Source organism: Rhinatrema bivittatum, chromosome 5 (genome assembly GCF_901001135.1).
Source record: "Rhinatrema bivittatum chromosome 5, aRhiBiv1.1, whole genome shotgun sequence".
Taxonomy (NCBI): domain Eukaryota; kingdom Metazoa; phylum Chordata; class Amphibia; order Gymnophiona; family Rhinatrematidae; genus Rhinatrema; species Rhinatrema bivittatum.
The window spans coordinates 213675851-213699950 of NC_042619.1; the positions used below are offsets into that span (position 1 = coordinate 213675851).

A 24100-nucleotide genomic window follows, 5' to 3' on the forward strand; every position below is an offset into this window, starting at 1 on the left:
ATCTTCCACATAGTTAAATTTGGCATATTCTTCCCATTTATTCTTTAAGTAGGTGGCAAACTCTGAGTCTTAGTAAAGCGTAGGGGAGAGCTCCACTGGTATGGAGTTCTTGGGCGTGTATTTATGGCTAAGTCTATAGATATGTGCATGATCTGAAATCGTAATGAGATCAATGCTGCTGGCTCTAAGCCTAGTAAACATATCAGAAATAATTCTTGAGTAGGAATTATGGACATTGGAGTAATATGTAAAGTCTAATTCTGTAGAGTGTAATGTACACCAAGCATCAATCAAATGGAGCTCCTTCATCAAAAAATGGACCCCTTCTGAGGTCCTACTGGGGGCTGAGGATCTAATGGGTTTAGTATCTAATTTGGGATCAATAGGTAGATTAAAGTCTCCTCCTAGTATTAATTTGTGCTGGCAATGCTGTCCTATTTCAGAAGTTAAGCCCGCAAAAAACTTGTGACTATAGGTGTTAGGGGCATATACATTGCACAGTAGGATTTTTTTGCTCAATAGTGCCACATATGAGGAATCTACTCTCCTTGTCTCCGTTTAATAGAATAAGATGTATAGTAGCATTGACCCGCCCAATCTTGTTTTAGCTTGCCATGCTCCTTTTCTGATAAATGGGTCTTCTGTAGGAGTACTGTCTGCACTCTTGCCCTCTTTAGATGATTCAAAATTTTTTTACGCTTAACAGGGGAGTGTAATCCCCGTACGTTTAAGGATATTTTCAGGTCAACCATAATCAATAATGTAACCGGGATTATCTTGCCGGTATAATAAGCAAAGGTCAGGTCCTGTGACCCTGCTCAGCCTTGAGATCAAAGTCCCATGTACTTTATAAGATCTATTAAGACTGTTTTTACCAGAATTACATCATAGCCAGCAAAGAACCACACTTGAGTGCTTCTTATTCCTTGTTTCACTTCATTCATACCTTCAAACACACTCACATCTCTAACCATACATACAATTACCACACAATACATCCATGTCAAGAACCATGCTTCTAAGGGCCACATCTTCACCATTTCATCTCTGCTCTTCCTTCTTCTGGGTGAAGATATGTCCTATGGGCTTGCTAGTCATAGTAGGATTTAAAAGCAGATGAGCAGAATATAATCAAGTGAATGCAAAGGAATCTCCCATACTTGGTCGGAGAACTTAATATTCTATAGCGAAATGGATAGTCTTCTGGCTTCGAGTTGCTCAGAGTAATCACAACGTGAGAAAAACTCCCTAAGAAAATTGCTAAGTCTTGCCACCGCTAGCATTTAGATGTCTAAGAGTCAATAAGAGTATATTGCAGTAGGGGATGTTATATGTACTGATGAGCAGATGACTAGAGTGAAATAAATTTGCCGATTAGACAGGTCCTTAGTTGATCTTGATCAATGTCACCGTCCTTCCTTTCAATAGAACCCTTCATTGTTGCTCACATTCGTAGCATGCTGGATATTACAGATAATGTGGCTCACAGCATACAGATCTTTCAGACTCCGAATAATTACTGAGGAATGACAAGGAAATAAGTCTCTAGTGCCATGATCTAGTTCTATTCCGCAGCGTTCTATTGTCTAACGTCATAGTGGCGCAGTAGGCTTAAGAGTTCTGTTGATCATTTTTCACCAAGTGGAGCAATGAAACAAACTTTTGTGCTGAATTCTTAGTTAGAAAGGTAGTCATTTTCTCAGCATGTGTAATTTTGTTTGGCTGGATATTGAAGAGGGAATCTGATTCCTTTTTTTTGAACAGTTCTGTGCATATTGCAGAAAAAATGCGCCGGTCCTCCGAGACCTTTGCTGAGTAGTTGTTGAACAAAAGGATCCGAGAATCTTCATATTTCAGCGGCTGTGCTGATCTTTTTTTTTTTTTGGTAAGCCATGAGGAGTTTTTGCTTGTTGGCAAAATTTAGTAACCTGGCTATCACCAACCTCAGTTTTAACAGCATTTTGGTTATTTGAGCCCAGCCGATGAGCTCTCTCTGCTACCACCAGCTCCATGGTCAGAGATAGGCCCAAGGTTTCTGGGAGCCACACTTGCACCAATGGCAGTAAGTCAGGATCCTTCACTGATTCTGGGACTCCAATAATGTGTAGGTTATTTCGTCATCCTCTGTTCTCTTGATTCTAGTCTATCTTTTAAAATGGAATTTTCTTTTTTTAGGGCCTGCAATTCCGCCTCCACACGGTCCACAGTTGATTCCTGCATCACCATGTGGGACTCAAGCTCCTCGTCCCTGCGGTTCTGAGATTCGAAAGATTCTATTCGACGATTGACGATTGTAATTTAGTTTATCTTCCAAGAGCGGTGAACCATTTTTTGAGATTTCTTTAAGGTCATCCTTAAGTTCCTGCATCGACTTCTCGAACTCTGATACCATTTGCTAATCTCTGGCCTTTACCTTATCCTGCGTTTGTTGCAGTATAGCCATCATACCTTCACATATCTCTCATTATTGTTTCGCTTGTTATGTGTGTCACACATTTGAAAATAAGAGCTTTTTCTCGCAGTAAAACGGCAGGTTTGAAATGCAAAAGTGGAAGCCCGAGCGGAGCTCTTCAGAGACATGACTTCACAGCTGCATGACGTCACCAGAAGCCCCCAAGAGTATACTTTTTTTTTTTTTTAGAGGAGAGTCAGATAAAAACACATTTTTTAAAATCGTAGCACATGTTAGTACTATTGCATCACACATTTTTAGCATGTTGCCACTATTACATGACATGAGGAAGGCTAGAATTTATTTTTCAGTTAGAAATAAAAACATAGGAATAAATAAGTGACCCTGTGACTCCTGTGTTAGAATTAAAAAAAAAAAGACTAAGATGTTAAATCTAATTACCTGCATCCTTCATTTCTGTCTGTGACCATGCTGAGTTTCTTCCACATAACATATAGTGACATAGAAGATCTATGATTTAAACCTCAACCTGGATGAGGAAGATTGGGAGGTTATACGGTTAAGGGTGACAAGAACTTTCAGCAGACTTGGCTGAAAATTCATAAAGTTTATTATAGATGGTATCTCACTCCTTTCCCTTAGAGTAAAGTATATAAGCAGGTGTCAAACAAATGTTGGAGGGGTTGTGGTGAACTGGGTACTATGGGTCCCATCTAGTGGGGATGCACTGCAATTGCTACCTTCTGGAAGAAGATTCAGAAAATTGTTAGAGAATGTGGAATGGAATCCTAAATTTTTCTTGTTGCATGTTCCAGTTGAAGAACTTCTATAGATTTTCCTAGCAGCTGGATGTGAGATCATTGCCTTTTGGGGAAAAAAAAGTTGCTTTTAGTATATTATCCTCTTACAAAAGACTCTTCTGTGTATGTTCCAAATAGACAGGCTAACAGCTCTAAGGCAAGAGAGATTATGTTTGTGGGTACCTGGAATTTATTTGAAAAATGGAATAAAGGATGTCATATAGAAGATTGAAGAGCTGTTTAATGAAGAGTAAAGGGATTTGGGGGGGGGGGGGGGGAGATATCTGGTTATTTGTGTTTAATTGTCACTTGTTGATGCGCAGCCTTATATGGTGGAGCGGTTGGAAGTGTTAAATGATACAAGACTCAGTGCTGTATGGTTTAAAATGACTTTAATAAATATTACACTAAAAAAAACCAAAAATCTGATCCATCCAGTCTAGTCATCTAATTTTGGGCTTATATTCTGCTCTTTCAGATATGTAAGCTGCACTGGGCAGTCTTATAACATACATAAAAAAAAATACATTTCATACAGAAAATGAAATATAGCATATCATAATACAAATCATGTATACAAATTAATATACAAGAGGAGGGCAGAGTAGACAACACACACATAGATAAATAACAATGTGTAGCACAAATTTATACTGAGCAATAACAGTCAATCGGATTTTTTATTGTACATATGCACACATCAGTTATGCACAATATTAAATATCACAGTAAATAATGATGTATAAGTGGAGGGACCCTGATATGGCCATGTTTCGCATCAGGGCTGCGACAGGGGGACCAAAGAATTCACAAATTTGTATTCTGTGAACGCGAGCACAATGCCTGCTGTATTCTCAAAAATAGTTCAGGACAGGCTATCACGAGGACAATACAGTTATTTGGAGCCATGGGGGAGTCGTGGCACCAGAGTAGTTGGTTGCCTTGAAAAATTATTGGAGTCCGAAGGGACTTTCACAACGCAAGCCATTGTGAGAAACCGGGGAATTGAAAGTGCTGAGAATGTCGCGAAGAGAATGTTGAATAAATCAGCTTTGCTGTAGTGTGGAGCGGACCGGGTAGGTCTTCAAATGTCAGGTTATGTGGCTATGTGAGAACCTTTGTTTCTGTTGGGGTTTCTAGCTATCTGTACCATGCAAGATACCCTACTTAATCCAACACCCAGTCCCCTCATGTCATACCACCAAACCTTGTAACAATCTAAACAGCTAGCAAAATAAGTGAGGCTGTTGCCCAATCTTCTGTCCTCCTAGGTCCCCATGGCTGCAACTAGTTTTTAGTATTGCGAGGCCATGCTTCCTTTCTCTGCCCTTGGTTTTGTCCTGATCACCTTTCTCCTCCTCCTCATGAGGGAGTGAGTGAGTGAAGAGTGGTTTGTTTGCAATGCTATAGCTTCCCAACCCCAGCCCTAATACTGTCATAGAATATAACTGCAGACGAGGACCACCAAGCCCATCTAGTCTGCCCACCTTCATGCCTGTTGCAGTGTCATAGACCCTAGCTTATCTGACTGATCCCTCACATCTTTACCATTAGTGTTCTTTGTGCTTTTCCAATGTGTGTTTTTTTTTTTGTTTTTTTTTAACTGTTATACTCCCCTCAGTGGGAAGTCATTCTACATAATTGACTGAGCTGGTAAGCCTCTCTTGAATAAAAGTGTAAAGAAATATTTGTACCATGTATTTATGCATTTTTAGGGGTATTCATGATGCAATAACTGCTGTCCTTAACTGACTGAGTCAAAAATGCCTATTCAGAGCAGTGGATCCCCTAGCATGACGAATAAAACTACTTGATAAGGCACTAAGAGGCGGTCATTTACCAAGCATTTTTCCCATAGGCATAGAATGGGAAAAAAGCCTTAGTAAACTAGGCCCTAAAATTGCCAAGGAAGATTGAAATCTCTACATGTCTGCTTAATTGCAATATTTTCAAAGTGAGCGAGATATAACTTATCTGGAGATTGAATCACATTGTGCAGCTTTAATATGAAAAAAATGAAAATAACTAATCGTGGAAAAGAATGTAAAAGAACGGGAACAACCAGAAATTTAAGAATTGTATTAAAGAGCCTTTGCTGCTAACTGAAAAAAATGATTATTATAGAGGATAGTGAATAATTTACTACCTAGGTTGAAAATGCATGCCTGCTTTTAGATTCTGTAAAGGATAGAGGAACTGAAGCTCTAAAAATGCAGAGAAAGCAATCATTGTGTGCCTGTAGGCTTCTGTCCATGGTATTTAGAAACCAAAATAATTGTTTGCATGATGGTGTTTAGTAGATTGTTAACATAGAAGAGGATCTGTCTTTTGTAATTGGGAACTTAAAGTACATGCTAATCTAATGAAATAAAATCGGTGTTATGTTCTTACCCATCACAATGCACGGTGCCCCCTAATGGAAAATCTTTAGTTTACACTTTAAGATGTCTCTCATTAATGTTGTGGTAGACAAAAATCCATTTCAAATCTCTACATTGTTATGGTTTATCTGGCATGCAGTTCATAAATGCATAATTTCTTGCTTCATTTAGATAACAGCCTTAAGATGGAAAAATAGCTGTGTTCCTGTTGAACGTTTCATTTTACTTGCAGAAGTGGTAATAAGTGATTCTAGAAGCTTTTATATGGGCAAAGTGTGAAACAGTTTTTCTGTAATTCATAGGATAGTAATACAAAGTTTATTGCCTGCTTTTGCTTTTCTTAGATAATATTCTAAAATCTGGATATAAAATATTTAACATGCATTGTGAGGAAGATGCTTCATATCTACAAATCATTTTGGGACCGTATGTTGCATAAGTGTGTTCTATGTCAAATTTTCATTTTTTTGAAATGATAGAAAATGCAAATGTAGTTTAACAACTTTTGCCATTCTAGATGGGGGACCTTGATTTTTATTATTTGTTACAATATCAGTTTTTTTAAATGCAGATTTAAAGAGAGAAGCAAGTATCTGTCACATGCTGAAGCACCCACACATTGTGGAACTGTTGGAGACGTACAGCTCAGATGGGATGCTTTATATGGTCTTCGAATTGTAAGTCATCTTTTTAGTCCATCGGTGTTTCTGAATTGATAACATTTAGAAAGAGAAGTATGACAGATCTGAATAGCATGTCAACTTGTGCCCTCAATTTACTGTTCCTTACAGGAGTTACAGAAGGAAACTAAGGATATAATCTTAAAATCCTTTCTGTATATTCTGGAAGTGATAGTTTGCAGGTTGGATTTTTATTTTTGACATGAGTTAAAAAGTACCCTTTTGACATTTCAGCCTGTAGCTGTGGAAGTGTCTAAATAATAAACTGCCACAACTTAACCTACCACCTTTTCCTCTTCCTTCTCCTTTCTTTGCCCTTGCTTATATTCTAGTTTGACTAGTTTGAAGAGAGAGCTAAATTTCTTACTCAGATGTGTTGAATTAGTAAACTCTGGCAACAAATCATGATCCCCAGATAAGTCGCTTTTTTTGTGACCATTGCAATAAAAAAAATGTATTCCACCTCTTCAAGTTTGAAGGCACCTAAGAAAGCATGGTATCCTGTTTAGATCAAGGGCGTTAGCAGCTGTATACATACCTAAAAGAGATCCTATTCGGAACTCAGAAACTGGTTTTGAGGAAGCTCTTCTAACATATCTCTTCTCTAGAGCTCCGATGCCAGGCAGGATATGGGTGTAAGCAGTGAAGTATTGGAGCCAGTTGAATTCTAACAAGCCAGTCATCTGCAGAGTAGTGACCTCTGGTGGACATCTTGTCACTCTCCTATTTTTCATTTAGGTAGTCCAATAAAAAGGTATCACCTTATGTATATATTTTTTAATTTTGTTAACCTTTATTAAAATGGACTAACACAGCAGCCAAGCTACTTTATCCAACAAGTAGGATATAATCAACCACAGAAGTGGGTAATGACATCTGATGCCAGGACAAGAATTCTCCAAATGCTCAAAAACTAGTTAAAGTTCTGAGCATGCGTGGCCTTTCCTGTGTACGGTAGGCTCTACAGCTGCCTCGGTTTGTATGTTCTGCTCTGCTAAATGGATGCGCAACAAAGTTGTTCAGTTAAATATTCTTCACTTTTGTATTTGATGGTTTTTTTCATCTTTATTTTCTTTTATTTCTTTGTTTGTATATATTTTGTTTCTTCAGTACAGAGCCATGGCTTATAAGCAGCCTGGATTCAGTGACCGCTTCATGTGTTGCTGATGACTGGTGAGCAGTGATGGCCATGAAATCTGCCTCATCTGTCTTTGTCCCATTCACAAGTAAATCAACAGCTATGAGTGTGGAAGAATATCTCTGAGAACCAGAAAACATGTTGAAAAGAACTGGTCCAAGGACTGATCCCTGAGGCACATCATTAATAACATTCCCTCCTCAGAGAATACTCCATTTACCACTACCCTTTGTCTCCTCCCATTTAGCCAGTTTCTCATCCAGTCACTCTAGGTCCCATACCAAGGGTGTTCAATTTATTTAGAAATCTTTTGTGCAGAACCATATCAAAGGCCTTACAAAAATATATACCGCATCTAGTGTTCTCCCTTGATCCAACTCTCTCTGGTCATCTAATCATAGAAATTGATCAGATTTATCTGACCAGATTTACCTCTGGTAAAACCATGCTGCTTCGGATCTTGCAGTCCATTGGATTCCAAAAACTGCATTATCCTTTGTTTTAGCAGTGATTCCACTTATTTACTCATCAGAGGTCAGACTAACTGGCCTGTAGTTCCCAGCCTTCTCCTTCCTTCCACTTTTATGAATAGGAGCCACATCTGGCTGTCTCCAGTCCTTCAGAACTTCTCTTGATTCTAAAGAAGCATTGAAAAGGTCAGCCAGTATACCAGGACATCTCTGTTATCTTGTATATCCCATCCACCTCCATCACCTTATCTATTATGAAGTCAGTATTCAGAAGCCATTTAGATGAATAACTCACAAGTTATCTGTCTAAATGGCAAATGTCACCAAAAGAAAAGAGGGAAGCAATTCTTCACTTATATTAATTGCTCACGTGTATTTGTTCAGATTTTTTTAGTATATGTATTTTTCATTTTTTATTTTAAATTTTATTAATTTTAAATTTTTATAATTTTTCTTTTTTATTTGAAGACAAATTTTATAATGTAAAAGTGAACCGCATCAGCAAGCCAGACGGCGTCTCACCGGAAACTTTAAGGCGAGCGCCCGGTCTTCTCAATCATTTGCAGTCACTTAGATATTTAAACACGTCAGCGATCTATTTCAGTGTTGAACAGTTCAAGTTCTAATCGTGATGAGCTGATGCAGACACCTCTTGTATTATAGACGGTATGTGTATTTTTTATGAACGGCTCAACTGCAGCCGAAGTTTCGCTGATGCCAGCTTCATCAGGAGCCGATTTTTAACACAGTAATCTAAAGAGGAATAATCCAAACATTCCATCTCTGATGAAAGAATACAGCTGTGTTGCTTTTATCTGCACTTCGTCTTCATAAACGGTGTTTCAACGTCGGGACCCTTAGGTCTCTCACATAAATTCAAAATCCATTTATCACTAATTCAAAACACGAGTGAAAATATCGTAAATATTGGAGAGTTACTCCTATACTTATCTTTTTAGCGGAGCAGAAAATCGTATCCTTACTCTGGACCTGCTAGTCTCGCACATGAATTCAAAATGGACAGAACACAATCACTGATTTCAGCGTCTTTTACAGACCAACCAAACTCTTACACAGCCAATGGGGATGTAATGATGTCATTGCATGCTGAATCGAAAATCAGTCAAAGGAACACTTGCAATTCTGAATTTGCGTTTAATCCTTTAGGTTGTAAAGTGTCCAAACGATGTATCCAGCGCTACTCACTGGAGGAGGCGACGATTGTAATCACCTCCCCGCCAAGATGGACTAATTAATTCCAGAACACAAACTCGCAATTTATTTATTTATTTATTTATTTACTTTTATATACCGGTGTTCGATTTTACATATCACATCGGTTTACATTTAAACAAAATTTACAGGAACTTATGCGTTACCTTTGTCAAATACATTAAACATTTAAATATGGGGATTGTTAACAAGGGATATAAAAGAACATGGGGAATGGCTAACACTACGGGATGCACAAAGGGGAGTGCCCCTTCAGCGCGCGACGCCTGGTGTTCTGGCGCCGTTTAACGTCCGTCACAGTCCTCAGTGACATCAGAGGGGGGCGGGTCTCCCAATCAAGATCATAATTGATCGAATGTATGTGTAAAATCTAAACAGTGACTGACTAGTGGTGCAGTAACTCGGGCATGTGTCAAACAGGAGCGATGTTCAATGAGCCTTGTTTTCAAAGGCCGTTTCGTTTTTCCCACGTAAACATTCTCGCAGGGGCATTGAATCATATATATCACTCCCGAAGAAAGGCAGGTAGTAGTGGATCTCAGTTTTATCATGAAGTTAATAGAAGTAAAATGCACAGAACTGACATTCATCATAATATGACATACCGAGCATTGACCACAGGCTCGGTGTGATCCTTCACTGGTTGCTAACCGCGGTGAGGAATCTGTAAAAACCAGCTGGTCTTTTAAATTTGCTCCGTGGGTGTAAGTACATAGAGGCATCTGTGTGAACTCTTCATGACAACGTAGTATGTGCCAATTGTTAAAAATTATGGATTTAACTGTAGCAGCCATTGAAGAGAATGGGATCACACAAGTGAGTATATCTGATTCTGCTGTGGTGTCCGAGGTAAAAAGAGCCACTCACGATGTGTATACTTGGCACGGGTGTAGGCTGTCTTTATACACCGTGCTGGATAGCCCCGTTCTAAAAAACGCTCTTTTAATGTCTTTGATTGGAGTTTGAAATCTTCCATGGTTGTACAAAGGCGCCGTGCTCTGAAAAACTGACTAGTGGGCAAATTTTCTTTGAGATGTCTCGGATGGGCGCTAGTAAAATGTAGCAAGGTATTGCTGCTTACTGGTTTTCTATATAATTGGGTACTGAAACCATTAGCAATTTTTGTCACAAGAATGTCTAGAAACACTATCTGTTGCTCCTGAAAACTTGCTGTAAATTTAAGGTGATTATTTAACGAGTTAAGCCAATCAAAAAAAGCATCAAAATCAATCTTAGTGCCTTGCCACAGAATCAGCACATCATCTATATAACGATGCCAAGATCTTATAAGATGTGAAAACGGATTGTTATTGTTGATCTATGTCTTCTCGAAGTGGCCCATATACAAGTTGGCTAAATCTGGCGCCATGGTTGCCCCCATGGCGGTGCCTCGTATTTGTTGAAAGAACTGTCCTTCAAAAGGAAAGTAGTTTTTTTGTAGTGCCATTTGTACTAAAGACAGTAAAAATTCTGAGGGTATACGGTGCGGACGGGGGCACATTTCAAAGTATTCAAAAACAATATCTTTAACTTCTATCTGAGGTATACTCGTGTAGAGAGATTCCACGTCCAAAGTTATCAAAAAAATGTTTTTAGTATCACATTGAATGTGTTCAAGTAAGGAAATCATTTGTTGAGAGTCACAGACATAAGACGGTAATAATAGATAATTGTAGACCTGCTCAGAAGCAAACCTAAAGTTATCCAGATATACCCAGACGGTAATAAATAAAAAATACATATACTAAAAAAATCTGAACAAATACACGTGAGCAATTAATATAAGTGAAGAATTGCTTCCCTCTTTTCTTTTGGTACTTGATTCGTTTGACGGAATTTCTGGCTCTTTTTAACATTTCTATTAAATGGCAAATGTGCCATATTAAGCCACTTATTCAGCTAAATTATAACCGGAATAAAAAGGGGCGTTTCAGTGGCATTCTAGGAAGGGGTTATCTGTCTAACTTAGCTGAATATTGGGTATATCTGGATAACTTTAGGTTTGCTTCTGAGCAGGTCTAAAATTATCTATCCTCATGTGGCCAGATAATGTGCTACTTAACCAGATATCTTTAAAGAATTGGGGGGTGAATTGGGTAGTTATGGTATGAGGAGGGCATAGCCTGACAGGGTCTTTACAAGATAATTTTGGGGGGAGTGGATGGTCTGCTGTATTTATTTATTTATTTATTGGTTTTTATATACCACAGTTCATCCTAGGATATCGCGTCGGTTTACAGTAAACAAAACGGCAGACGTTGTACATAGAACAAGGTAGTAATAATTATGAACTAGTAAATAACTAAGGGAAGAGGTAACATTGTACCTATAACAACTTAATAATTAAGAACTAATACATAAATAACTAACAGTAAGAGTAACTAAGTAATATAAACGGTAGAAACTGAGAATGGGGGCAAGGGGGGGAGAGAGAGGGAGGGGAGATGGGGGGAGGAAGAGAGGATTGGCCGTGCAGGGAAATTTAGAGAGATTGTAAAAGGAAGGAGGTAGAACGTGAAGGATAATGTCTATTGTGCTTGCAGGATGCATGGAATGAAGAGGGAAGGAGCAGGGGGGATCAAGTATAGGCTTGAGTAAACCATGTCTTGAGGTTTTTTTTGAAGATCTTTGGGGACTGTTCTAGTCGTAGTTCGGTGGGCATAGAATTCCATAAGGTTGGGCCAGCTAGTGACAGGGCGTGGGCCTTAGTGGAAGTATATTTAAAGAGTTGGGGTGAAGGGGTTGGCAAGGTAGCCATGTATGGGTTTCTGATCGGCCTGTTAGAGGTATGAAATTGTAAGGAGTTGGAGAATTTTAATGTTTTATTGTTAAATATTTAATGTTTTCATTTTTGACAGTGACACTTAGCTGGAGAAGGCTGGATAACTTTAGAGCCTGACTGGCTATATTCAAATATAGCTGTTTAGATTTTAAAGTTATCCGGCTACATGTAGCCGGATAACTTTTTGCAAGTATGTTCAGCGGAACGTTTATCTCTCTGAATATACAGGAGAAGTTATCTAGCTAACTTTACCTGGATAACTTGTCCACTAAATGGCCTACTGAATATTGGTCTCTTTAAGTTTAGTTAGCTACTCACAAACACACTGATCTGAAAAACTGGTTGAGGGTTACTTCCCTTCCAATCTTATTCGTGTTCTTTTTATGTGGTCCTACTCCTGGCTCTTTCACAGTGAACACCAAACAGAAATATTTGTTAAATAATTTTGTTTTCCTGTCGTGTAGCCAGATGGACTCAGAACAAATGGGTATAGTATGCTCGTGCTAGCAGTTGGAGACGGATCTGACGTCAGCACGGGTATATATACCCCCACAGGAAGCGTAGCAACTTAGTAATTTCCGTCTCCAAAGCAGTTTGGAGAGCCTGCACGCTCGCTGAGCGTGTTTCCAATCTACTTTCTACTTTCTTCTTACTAAATTTCTACTGCAACATTGAGCCCCGCACTCCTGCGGTGATACCCTTGGGGTCCCTCCCCAGTAGAGTTTCCCGGGGTGATTTCCGTGATCCCCCGGAGGTTTAAGACCTCGGTCCGGTGGCCGAATCGCAGCAGGGACGTAGCCCCCGGGCGAGGCTCGGGCGTGGCGAGCGAGGCGCCTCAGTCCCAGCGTGGACGAGGCAGCGGGTGCATATCCTCAAACGCGGCGGTGAAGGTACTTGCCCTCTCCCCCCGCTGCCGGATACCGCCCGGGTTCCAGCCGGGAAGCGCCGAGGATCAGGTAAGGCGTACATCTCTTACTTTGGTCTCTGAGGAACCGAGGATCGGCGGCGTGGCACGCCGTGGAGGGCGCCATTTTGTGGGCCTTGTTCAGGTATTGAGCGCCCGTGATAGGCGCATGTCTATGACTAAGCGCATATTATATACATCATTGTGCGCATATTCCTGACTGCATATTGCTGAGAGCATATTGTATACTATTGAGCGGGTATTGCTGACCGCTTATTGCTGAGAGCATATTGTATACTATTGAGCGGGTATTGCTGACCGCTTATTGCTGAGAGCATATTGAATATCATTGACCATATATTGCTGCCCGCATATTATTGTGCGCCTGTTCTACTAAGCGTATATTGCTGCCGCTTATTATTGTGCGCCTGTTGTATTAAGCGTATATTGCTGCCGCATATTATTGTGCGCCTGTTCTACTAAGCGTATATTGCTGCCGCTTATTATTGTGTGCCTGTTGTATTAAGCGCATATTGCTGCCGCATAGCATTAAGCGCATACTTTTCAATGGAACAGAACGCCTCAGCGTCTTCAGCGGGGGCGCTTCCTGCCTCCGGCATTAAAGCCCTCGGCCTCTGCTCCGCATGCCAGCTTAGAGCCACGCACAGTGAAGAGCCAGACTCCCAATGTGAGGAGGCCGTGGGACCCTCGGGCCAGGACCAGTCTCAGCCACGATTTGCTGACAGTTCCCCAGGGGCTACCCCGGATTTAGCGGGCAGTCTCGACCAATCTGGAATCCCGGGGGATCTTGTGCCCCGGCGATTAGAGACCGCCTCCATTTCCTGGGTGGATCTCTTTAAGGGGATTCATGCCTTTGTACAGATGCAAATGGCTTCCTGTCCAGGCCCTGCGGTGCCTGCGGTGCCTGCGGTGCCTGCTGTTTCTGCGGTGCCTGCTGTTTCTGCGGTGCCTGCTGTTTCTGCTGTTTCTGCTGTTTCTGCTGTTTCTGCTGTTTCTGCTGTGGCTGCGACTGCGGCGGCTGCTGCTGTGGTTGCGGCTCCAGTGGATCCTGTTCCTGGACCCTCACGCCCCTATCGTGAGCTGGTCCTCCCACCGCTGGACAGTCCGGACCAGGAGGTTTCACCGCATGAGTCCGAACTCCCGGACGAAGGGGAACTTTCCTCAGGGATTGAGCCATATAGAACCATGAGGCGGTTCTTCCCTAAAGAGGATCTCTCGGACCTGGTGTCTCAGTGCCTGGCGGAGTTGGATATTAGGGGTCCCAGTGCTTCGGTACCCTCCGCGCAGAACCCCCTGCTGGAAGGTCTTCGTCCCACAGCCCGCCATTTTCCATTCTTGCAAGCAGCACAACAACTGATAGATTTGGAATGGGCTGCACCAGCGGCTGCATTCAAAGGGGGTCGGGCCCTGACAGACATGTACCCACTGGCACCAGCTATCCAGGAGCTGCTGGCGTGCCCTCAGGTGGACGCCTTGATTAGCGCTGTGGTCAAGTGCACTACCATTCCAGTTGGGGGGGGGGGGGCAGCCCTCAAGGAACCTCATGACTGGCGTCTGGACGCCATTCTGAAACAGACTTTTGAGGTGGCAGCGCTATCTTTGCGGATCGCAACCTGCTGCACAGTGGTGACGCGTTCCTGTTTGTCACAGGTCAGGAACAACGCTCCAGCAGCAGACATGGAGTCAGCTCTCTCGTTCCTCACGGATGCCGCATCAGACCTAGTCCGGACAACAGCCAAGGGGATCTCATCCTCCGTAGCGGCCAGGAGGCAGCTCTGGATCTGGAAATGGTCAGCTGATGCTCCTTCGAAGACACGCCTCACCAGATTGCCCTTTAAGGGCTCTTTCCTGTTTGGCAGCGACCTTGATAAATTGGCCAGCACATGGGGCGCCTCTCCAGTACCTCGACTGCTGGAAGATCGGTTCAGAAGGAACCAGCGCGCCTTTCCAAGGCCCTCCGGGGTTGAAGCTCCCAGCGCTTCATTCCCTACAGGAGTCGCTACCAGGCACCACATCCTCAGGCCAGGAACCTGTCCTTTCGGACCAAGCAGCGCAAGAGGGGAGCAGGCCCGGGCTCAGGTCCTAGCCGCGCCTCACAATGAGAATCCGCCGATTCATCTGGGGGACGGAGCCATAGGGGGCAGGTTAACCCTCTTCTACCCCAGATGGGTCGAGATTACGTCGGACCAGTGGGTCCTCGCCATCATCCGAGAGGGGTATTATCTGGACTTTCATCACCTCCCTCCGGACAAGTTTGTGGAATCTTCATGTCCCACACACAAGAAGGCAGCATTGGAAGCTACCCTGGCGAGGCTCCTGTCCTTGAAAGCCATCATCCCAGTACCTGCCTGGGAAGTGAATTCTGGACACTATTCCATTTATTTCATGGTACCCAAGAAAGGGGGCACCTTTCGGCCCGTACTGGACCTCAAGTCAGTCAATCGATACTTAAGGGTCCCGAGGTTTCGCATGGAAACTCTGCGCTCCGTCAAGACCGCAGTACAGCCAAGAGAATTCCTTACAGCATTAGACTTGTCGGAAGCCTACCTGTATATCCCGATCCATCCGGATCATCAGCGCTACCTACGCTTCAAGGTTCTAGGACGCCACTTCCAATTCCGGGCTCTGCCCTTCTGGTTGGCCACGTCACCGCGGACCTTCACCAAGGTGGTCATAGTGGTAGCGGCGGCACTCAGACGGGAAGGAATCCTGGTCCATCCCTACCTAGACGATTGGCTGATCAGGGCGAAATCACGAGAGGAGAGCCATCGGACAACCGACAGAGTGATCGCCCTTCTGGAAAGCTTGGGCTGGGTAATCAACCTCAGCAAGAGTTGCCTACAGCCTTCCCAGTCGCTGGAATACCTGGGAGTACAGTTCGACACCCAGGCAGACACAGTCAGTCTCACTACCAAGAGAAGGTTAAAACTCCAGACGCGTATCCAGTACTTGATGGGAGCCAGTCGGCCCATATCTTGGGATTATCTGCAGGTTCTTGGTCTCATGGCATCCACCCTGGAAGTGGTACCTTGGGCAAGGGACCATATGAGACCTCTACAACACTCCCTGCCCTCTCGCTGGAGCCCCCGTCTACGGAACTATTCCATGCACCTACCTCTGCCTGCCAGAGTAAGGACCCAGTTATGGTGGTGGTTGCAGTCCAACCACATGAGCAGGGGGTCGAAGATGTCCTCCCCCACGTGGACTCTGCTCACCACAGATACCAGCCTGAGCGGCTGGGGTGCACACTGCGAAGGATTTACCGCACAAGGGCGGTGGAACATCAACCGTCTAGAGGCTTGGGCAGTCCGATTGGCATGCCTTCGATTTGCTCACAGACTGAAGAACAGAGCAGTCAGAGTGATGTCCGACAACGCCACCATGGTGGCATACATCAACCGTCAGGGCGGAACCAGAAGCCGACAAGTATCTCTGGAGATCGCCCCACTGATGACTTGGGCAGAGGCGAATCTTCAGGACATCTCCGCCGTCCATATTGCTGGGAAGGACAACACCACGGCAGACTTCCTCAGCAGAGAAAGCCTGAATCCGGGAGAGTGGCAGCTGTCACCCACAGCCTTCCAGATGATTGTGGATCACTGGGGGATTCCGGACTTGGATTTACTGGCGGACAAGTCCAATGCTCAAGTACCCAGATACTTCAGCTGCAAGCGCGACCCGTTCTCACACGGAATCGATGCCCTGGTTCAGCCATGACCTCCAGGGACTCTGCTATACGCCTTTCCTCCGTGGCCTCTGCTGGGCGCCATTATCTACAAGATTCAGAAACACCGGGGCCTAGTTCTTCTAGTGGCACCAGACTGGCCAAGAAGACCCTGGTACGCGGACATGAGAAGACTGCTGGCAGGGGAGCCTCTTCCCCTGCCTCCTCTACGGGACCACCTACGTCAAGGTCCCATCCTCCAACGAGGATCCAGCTCAATTCTCTCTTACGGTCTGGCCATTGAGAGGGCTAGACTGAAGAAAAGAGGTTACTCGGAGCCCGTGATAGATACACTCCTCCGAGCTCGCAAGTTTTCCACATCCCTCACCTACATAAGGATCTGGAGAGTATTTGAAGCATGGTGCGACACTCATGGCATCAATCCACATGCGACCACAATTCCTATTGTTCTGGATTTTTTACAGGATGGGCTTCAGAAGGGTCTCTCCCTAAGCTCCATCAAGGTTCAGGTGGCTGCATTGTCTTGCTACGGTCCCAGGAGGGATGGCAAGACCATTGCCAAGCACCCAGATGTTTCTCGCTTCCTGAAAGGAGTCAAGCATATTCGTCCGCCACTGAAGTGGCCTGTACCCTTATGGAACCTCAACCTTGTTTTGGATTTCCTCGCGGGATCCACCTTCAGACCCCTTCGGGGCCTGTCTCTCTGTTCTCTCACTTTGAAGATGGTGTTCTTGCTGGCTGTATGTTGAGCACGCCGCATCTCAGAGCTACAGGCACTGTCCTGCCGTGATCCCTTTCTCAGAATCACTCCTGAGGCTATCCATCTTCGGACGGTTCCCTCCTTTCTACCTAAAGTGGTTTCACAGTTTCATCTTAACCAAACCATATCCTTGCCTACCATGGCGGGTTTGAAGAAATCTGAAGAAGGGCGTTTATTACGCCATCTCGACATTGGCAGATTGCTGCCCAGATATCTGGAAGTGATACAAGAAGTACGTAAGACGGACCATCTGTTCGTCCTGCACAGCGGAAAGAAACAAGGTGAAGCGGCCTCTCGGCCCACAATCGCCCGCTGGATTAAAGAAGTTATCAGAGCGGCTTATGTGGAGGCCGGGAAGTCTCCGCCTCTACAAGTCAAGGCTCATTCTACTAGAGCACAAGCGGCATCCTGGGCGGAATCCAGGATGCTGTTGCCGGCAGAAATATGTAAAGCGGCGACATGGTCCTCCCTCCATACCTTCTCCAGATTCTACCGTCTGGATGTCCAGGCCAGGGAGGACACAGCATTTGCGAGGGCAGTCCTACGCGGTCCTCAGGCAGCCTCCCGCCCAGGCTGGGAGTAAAGCTTTTGTACATCCCATTTGTTCTGAGTCCATCTGGCTACACGACAGGAAATGTTGAGATTACTTACCTGATAATCTCCTTTTCCTTAGTGTAGACAGATGGACTCAGCATCCCGCCCAGCTGCCTGTGTACATGGGTTTCACCGATTCAAGGTAAGCCATGTCATCTGTTTCCATAAGAGCGTACACTCTACCAGGTGTCAACGCCTTCCGGTTGGGAATGCTGGCGGTCTCCAGCTACTATCAATCGGTCAGGGGAATCCTGTTTCACTATTTCACTGAGCGTCAGTACACACATCCATAACAGCTTTTGCAAGGAAGATTACTGAGTTGCTATGCTTCCTGTGGGGGGTATATATACCCGTGCTGACGTCAGATCTGTCTCCAACTGCTAGCACGAGTATACTATACCCATTTGTTCTGAGTCCATCTGTCTACACTAAGGAAAAGGAGATTATCAGGTAAGTAATCTCAACATTTTTCCTCTTCAACCTCCTACATAGAACACTGTACTACAACCTTCAAGAAAAAACTGAAAACCTGGCTGTATAAACAAGCTTTCACTTAATCTTACCATACCCCTCACCACCTAGCATTGTAATTGAGATAGTATTGTAATATAATTGTAATATACTAACAATTGTTCCACTTTTATTATTAATGCAATAACTCATGATGTTGACTCATTAGATTAATATAATATGATGTAATATAATTTCGGACAATCTATCCTTATTTCTTCTCTCTCTAGGTCTTCCTGTCCTTCTTTTCTCATCCCCGAAACCCCTGTTAGATGTAACTTTTATTTTCCGTTCCTTCTGTTAAGTTGTTACCCCAGTTGTATGTAAACCGATGTGATATTCATTTGAATGTTGGTATGTAAAAGTTATAAATAAATAAATAAATATTGCATCACTTCATCTCTGACTCTTACAATGCCACTTTTGCACTTCCTTCTGTCACTAACATATCTAAGAAAGTCTTGTCCCTTTATTTACTATATTTGCTATTTTTTGCTTTTGAATGTTTGCATTACTGACTACTTTCCCAGCTTCTCTTCACTTTTCCAGATATTGTTGCCTGTCTTCCTCTTTGTGATCTCTTGTAGTTTATGAATGCTAACCTTTTCTCCCATACCTTTTTTAGCTGCTACTTTAGAAAAGCATAGCAACCTTTTTCCTTTTTTATTTACTTTCCTATCAAAAAGGTTAGTTGCCCTTATAATATCTCCCTTTAGTTTTGCCTACTACCTTTCTACTTCCCCCTAAAATTTCCCATCCAGCTAATGAGTCCTTGAGGTACTCCCCCATTGTAACAAAGTTAGTTTTTCTGACGTTTAGGACCCCCATCGCCTTTGCATGTATCTTCATCTCTTGTGCACTATTGAACCACATGATCTGGTAAGGCAAGAATTCCCTTTGAAAAAATCATGCTGACTCTCCCACATTAAACCGTTGTCTATGTGGTCAGGAATTTTGTTTTTAAGAATAGTTTTGACCATTTTGCCCAGTTCTGACACTGGGCTGAGTGGGCTGTAGTTTCTCAGATCACCTTGGAGGGCTTTTTAAAAATTGGCATCACAGGCATAGAGGATTAACATTTTTATATCTGTGGAGGAGAAGATAAGACAGGTCAGCTGACAGCAAGAACATGTTATATAGACCTTACGGAATCAACTGTATATGGTTCTCTTATAATGATGCTTCTCAGCTGAAGAGTCCAATAGGCCATAAGATGTTGGATTCCCTCCACTCAGCATCTCTGGGGCAGCATCAGTATCACCAACCAAGAGGGACTCTTCCCTGGTGGCTGATTCATTCCAAGTTCTTCTGGTAAAGATTGTCCTAACTATACATGGGTCTAATCTGGAATGGGGAGTTCATGTACAGCAACTCCATACTAGGAATCTTGGACCCAATGGGAAGATTTTTCGTAAGTAAAATGTCCTTAATCCAATGGCAGTAACTAAAGACTTCTGGGATTCAGTTGGCCACTGAATTGATCCTCATTCAAATAGACATTTGAGTTCCTATCTTCTATTTAACAAGCAGGGAGCAATGGGATCAGACCTGAGTGTCCCTGGAGCCATATACTTGGTGAATGAGGAGGCTGTCTTAGTGGACAGATTGCCAGGTCCTAGAACCCCCTCAAATGGTAAAAAGGGGAAATGAACAAATTCCACCAAGACTGCTTCTGAAATGTACACTTCCCAAGCCTAGAAGTGTTTAGAAAAAATTTATATATCGTATAATGGAGGAAAAAGACCTTAGAAAATACTGCTAAACAATATAAAAGTATCTTTAGGCTATGCAATTTCTAATTAAAGGTCAGGAAAAAACCTCCATTTTTTGCACCCAACAATAATAGTATATTAAACCCTTGTATATAGTATGTGCAGGGCTTAATTTATGGGGGATTAGCCTGGAACAGTGCTGTGTACCAATTTGTTTCAGACTTAATAGGTAGAGCAGCAAGGGTGTGAAACTGGAGCAGACAAAGAAGAGAACCACTCTGCTCTCTGATTCAGCTCCCCTTCTCTCCTTTCTGTAGGGAGCAGGAAGGGAGGGGGATGATCCTGAACAGATAGTGCAGAACAAAGAATAGACACAAAAAATTAACACAGATTTGAAACTTGCAGGCAGTAGTGCCAGTTGTCAGGACTTTAAACCATGGCCTTCATGAACGACACCATGGTTCAGAAGCTTCAAGCTTGTGAAAAACTAATTCAGCACCTTTTTGTGTCCATTACCTAGAACCCTGCTGGAAGCAGAGCAGAGAGTGTTGGAGTTGCTTACCCTGAGATGGAGGCAACCACATGGCCTTGATTTTTGTGTGATTTCCTAGCATAGTTCGAGGATGTGAGTGAGGACGGCCGTTGCTTCTGCCTCTATTGGAATGTTGGTTTACTGGCCCCATTGCTGCTGATTGTGCTGGTTTCCTGAGCCCTGTAATCTCTGCCCCTGGTGACCAAAGTGGGGGTGGGGGAAGAGGCAAGAGTGCAAGAGTGTTAGGGGAGAGTTAGTGATCAAAAGGAGGGAAAGAGCAGAGAGAGGGGGTGAAAGTGACTGAAGGGAATCAAGGAAAATAGTGAATGAGGGCATTAGAGGAAGGAGAAAGCGAGTGAGATGAGAGGGCAAAAGGATGAGCAGGGCATTGTGTGGAGGAGGAGACGGGGCTGGGGATTGTGTGGAGGAGGGGGGAGAATGTGAGTGAGGAGATCAAAGTTGCTACATGGTATGAATGAGGGGATTTGAGGGACAGAGGTGTGAGTGAGATGATCAAAGTTGGGGAGGGGGGGACGACGGACGATAGTCTTTGAGTGAAGGGATCAGAGGGTTAGGGAAAGAGTAAGTGAGGGGAGGAGGGAGAGCTTGCAATGCTGCTTCCATTTTTCTCTCCCTCCAAGGAGGCAAAGAGCAAGCTGTGCTTTTGAATTCTAGCCCTAGCTTGTCTCCTTCCCCAGTCCAGAGGTGGCTGAGGAGAGTGGGTGTGGTATATGTTAATTTGCTCTGATCCCAAGGCGGAGGAGAGCCAGTGGATTCTGGCTCGAAAAAGAGGCCTGTGCATTATTGACAAGAGGGAGAGAGAAAGTTGCTGGAGAATGTAATTTTCTGGGAAGGGGAGGTGCCCCTTGTAACTTTGGGCAAATCACTTTACCCTCCATTGCCTCAAATACAAAATTAGATTGTGAGCCCTCTGTGATAAGGAAATACCTACAGTACCTGAATGTAATCTGCTTTGAAGTGCCAAAAAACAGAATATAAATAATACCAAGGATTAACGGTGAGGCTTGGGGTCCTAGAACTATTAGGGGATATAAGAACCACTAGGGAGCTGAGAATAGAAGACCAAGATCCCCAAGGCAAAGAGGAAGAGGGTAGAGAGAATGGAGCCCTTTCTCTCTACCTTCCTCCTCACCCCAGGAATCCTATATCCCTAGCTCCCACAGTTCTGGGGTGGGCTTGGGATGGAGGGTTACTAGGCTAAGGAAGAAGAGTATGTTTGCTCTGCTCTGCTTCCTCCTTCCATTCCACATTTCCACTTATTTTTTGATAAATTAAGCCCTGAGTGTTTTGTATGCATGCTTAAAAATTCAAAATTGCTTAGAAAGAAGAAAAAAAATACTCATCTCATTTCCTCTGGTGGGAACATGATGGATGAGAAACACCTTATCAAACTGAAGAATATATTAGTTGGAAACTGCCAACATGGCCACGTTTTGCCACCAGGCTGCCTCAGGACATCATTAGAAACTCAATTCTGAAAGAAAAATCTTTTAGATGTAAAGTTCTAATACAGACAGACTTAAATACATTGTCTAATAGTACTTACTAAAACTTGATATGGGAAAGCGCTCAGCGTCAGTGTGACTCCGTGTCTACGGGAAATGCAAATAGACAATAACCCTAGGCAGAGTACAAGATTTTAAACTGTTTTTGACCAATCAGATGCTTTATATACAAGTCTTTCATTATCTATGTTTTAATATGAACTGCCTAAAGCCTTGGTATAGGTGGTATATAAATGATGTAAGTAAATAAATCTGAGCCAATACAGAAGCTCACATCAAGTGAAGACCTGCCTATTATCATTTAACAAAAACAAAAAGAAATTGGGAACAGTTTAATTTCAAAATGAGTACAGCTAGATAAATATCACAAAGATAAATTTAATTAAGTGTTTGTATTAAGACTGCTGAGTTCAACATTTTGGAGGTGAAACATCCACTTTTGTTTTAACGTGTGAAGGTGATAGTCATGATCGCCACCTTGTGGGTTTGCTTGTATTTGATCAATAGTGAAGTAGTTCAAAGATTCGAACATATGAATATACTGTATACAATGTGGAACAGGTGTTCTCCAAGGACAGCTGGATGTTAGCCCTCCCAAAACCTGCCCACCACCCCGCAGAGTCTGATTTCTCTTATTTTTATTTTAAATGTAATTCTGTGTTACAAGACTGGAGAAGGGGGGGACCCCACGTGGATGCGTGGTATAGGATATGCTGGGCATGCTCAGTGTACCTAGTCAAAGTTCTTGGAACTTTATAATAAGTTTTCCGCATCGGGGCTCCATTTGATGTCACCTGTGTGTGAGGACCAACAGCCTGCTGTCCTCTGTGAACACCTGTTTACAGGTAAGCAAATCTGTTTTCCAACAGGATGGTCTACACCTTAACCAGAGTGGAACCAGGCTGCTGGCACCAACCTTAAAAAAAAAAAAAAAAAAAGCAGCTTTTAAACTATTTGATGTGGGAAAGCTGAGAGTCACTTAGAAGTGCATGGTTCGAAATGATGCATCTTTGAAGGATACTAACAAAACAATGAAGTTAGAGCATTCCCAATAGAGAAGTTGCAATGATGGGGGACAGTTTCAGTGTTGTATTGGAGCTAGAGAGAAGTCCATTGCCTGCTATTAATCGAGTTGACTTAGAAAATAGCTACTGCCATTACTAGCATCAGTAGCATGGGATAGACTTTGTTTTAGGGTACTTGACAGGTACTTATAGTCTGCATTGGCCACTTTTGGAAAGAGGATGCTGGACTTGATTGACCATTGGTCTGACCCAGTATGGCATGTCCTTATGAAATAATCAACAGTATCACCAGTTTAAATTCAGCCACCAGTCTTCTCAATCCCTGTTCCATAGCTCTTATGAAACTGCTGAAAACACACAGCCAAGTTCATCACCAGATTAGTCAATTCCTCCCTCTCCACTGGTAACTTTCCTGCCAGTTTAAGAAGAGCATCTATGTCCCATTTAAAAAAAAAAAAAAAAAAAAAAAAAAAAAAAAAAATCTACAGCCAATCCAACACCACTTACTAGCTACCAACCCATCTCATCCCTGTCCTACCTTGCCAAGATTCTAGAAAATATAGTTTTATAACAGCTCACTGTTTTTCTTTATTACCATTCTATACTTGATCAGTATCAATTTGGATTCCAGAAATATATAACAGAAATGCTTCTTCTCTTTAGTTTTGACACTGTCCAAAGGTGGTTCAATAAAGGCACTTTTTTTGCACTTATTCTTTTGGGTATTTCTTCCAACTCAATCTTTCTTTCTCACCTTGGCTTTTTGGGTATTTCAGATACTATTCTTTCCTGGTTCACTCTTTTGTTGGGAATGGTTAGTCAAGTAGTTTCCTGTGATTCTGAAGTTTCTTCTTGAATTCCTCTTGCCTGTAATGTTACCCCCAAGGCTCAGCACACTCTGTAGTTCTTTTTAATATCTACCTGCTCGCTGGCC

At 43.0% G+C, this 24100-nt stretch overlaps 1 protein-coding gene across 7 annotated transcripts in view; it reads left to right on the forward strand.

Moving 5' to 3' along the window:
• The window catches only part of CASK (calcium/calmodulin dependent serine protein kinase), a 1033919-nt gene that overhangs the window by 312746 nt on the left and 697073 nt on the right, over positions 1 to 24100 (forward strand). For all 7 annotated transcript variants that reach the window (XM_029603127.1, XM_029603128.1, XM_029603131.1 and 4 more), the window contains exon 3: positions 6166 to 6271. In XM_029603127.1, coding sequence (XP_029458987.1) covers positions 6166 to 6271 — 106 coding nt within the window. The remainder of the gene's footprint in view (positions 1 to 6165; positions 6272 to 24100) is intronic.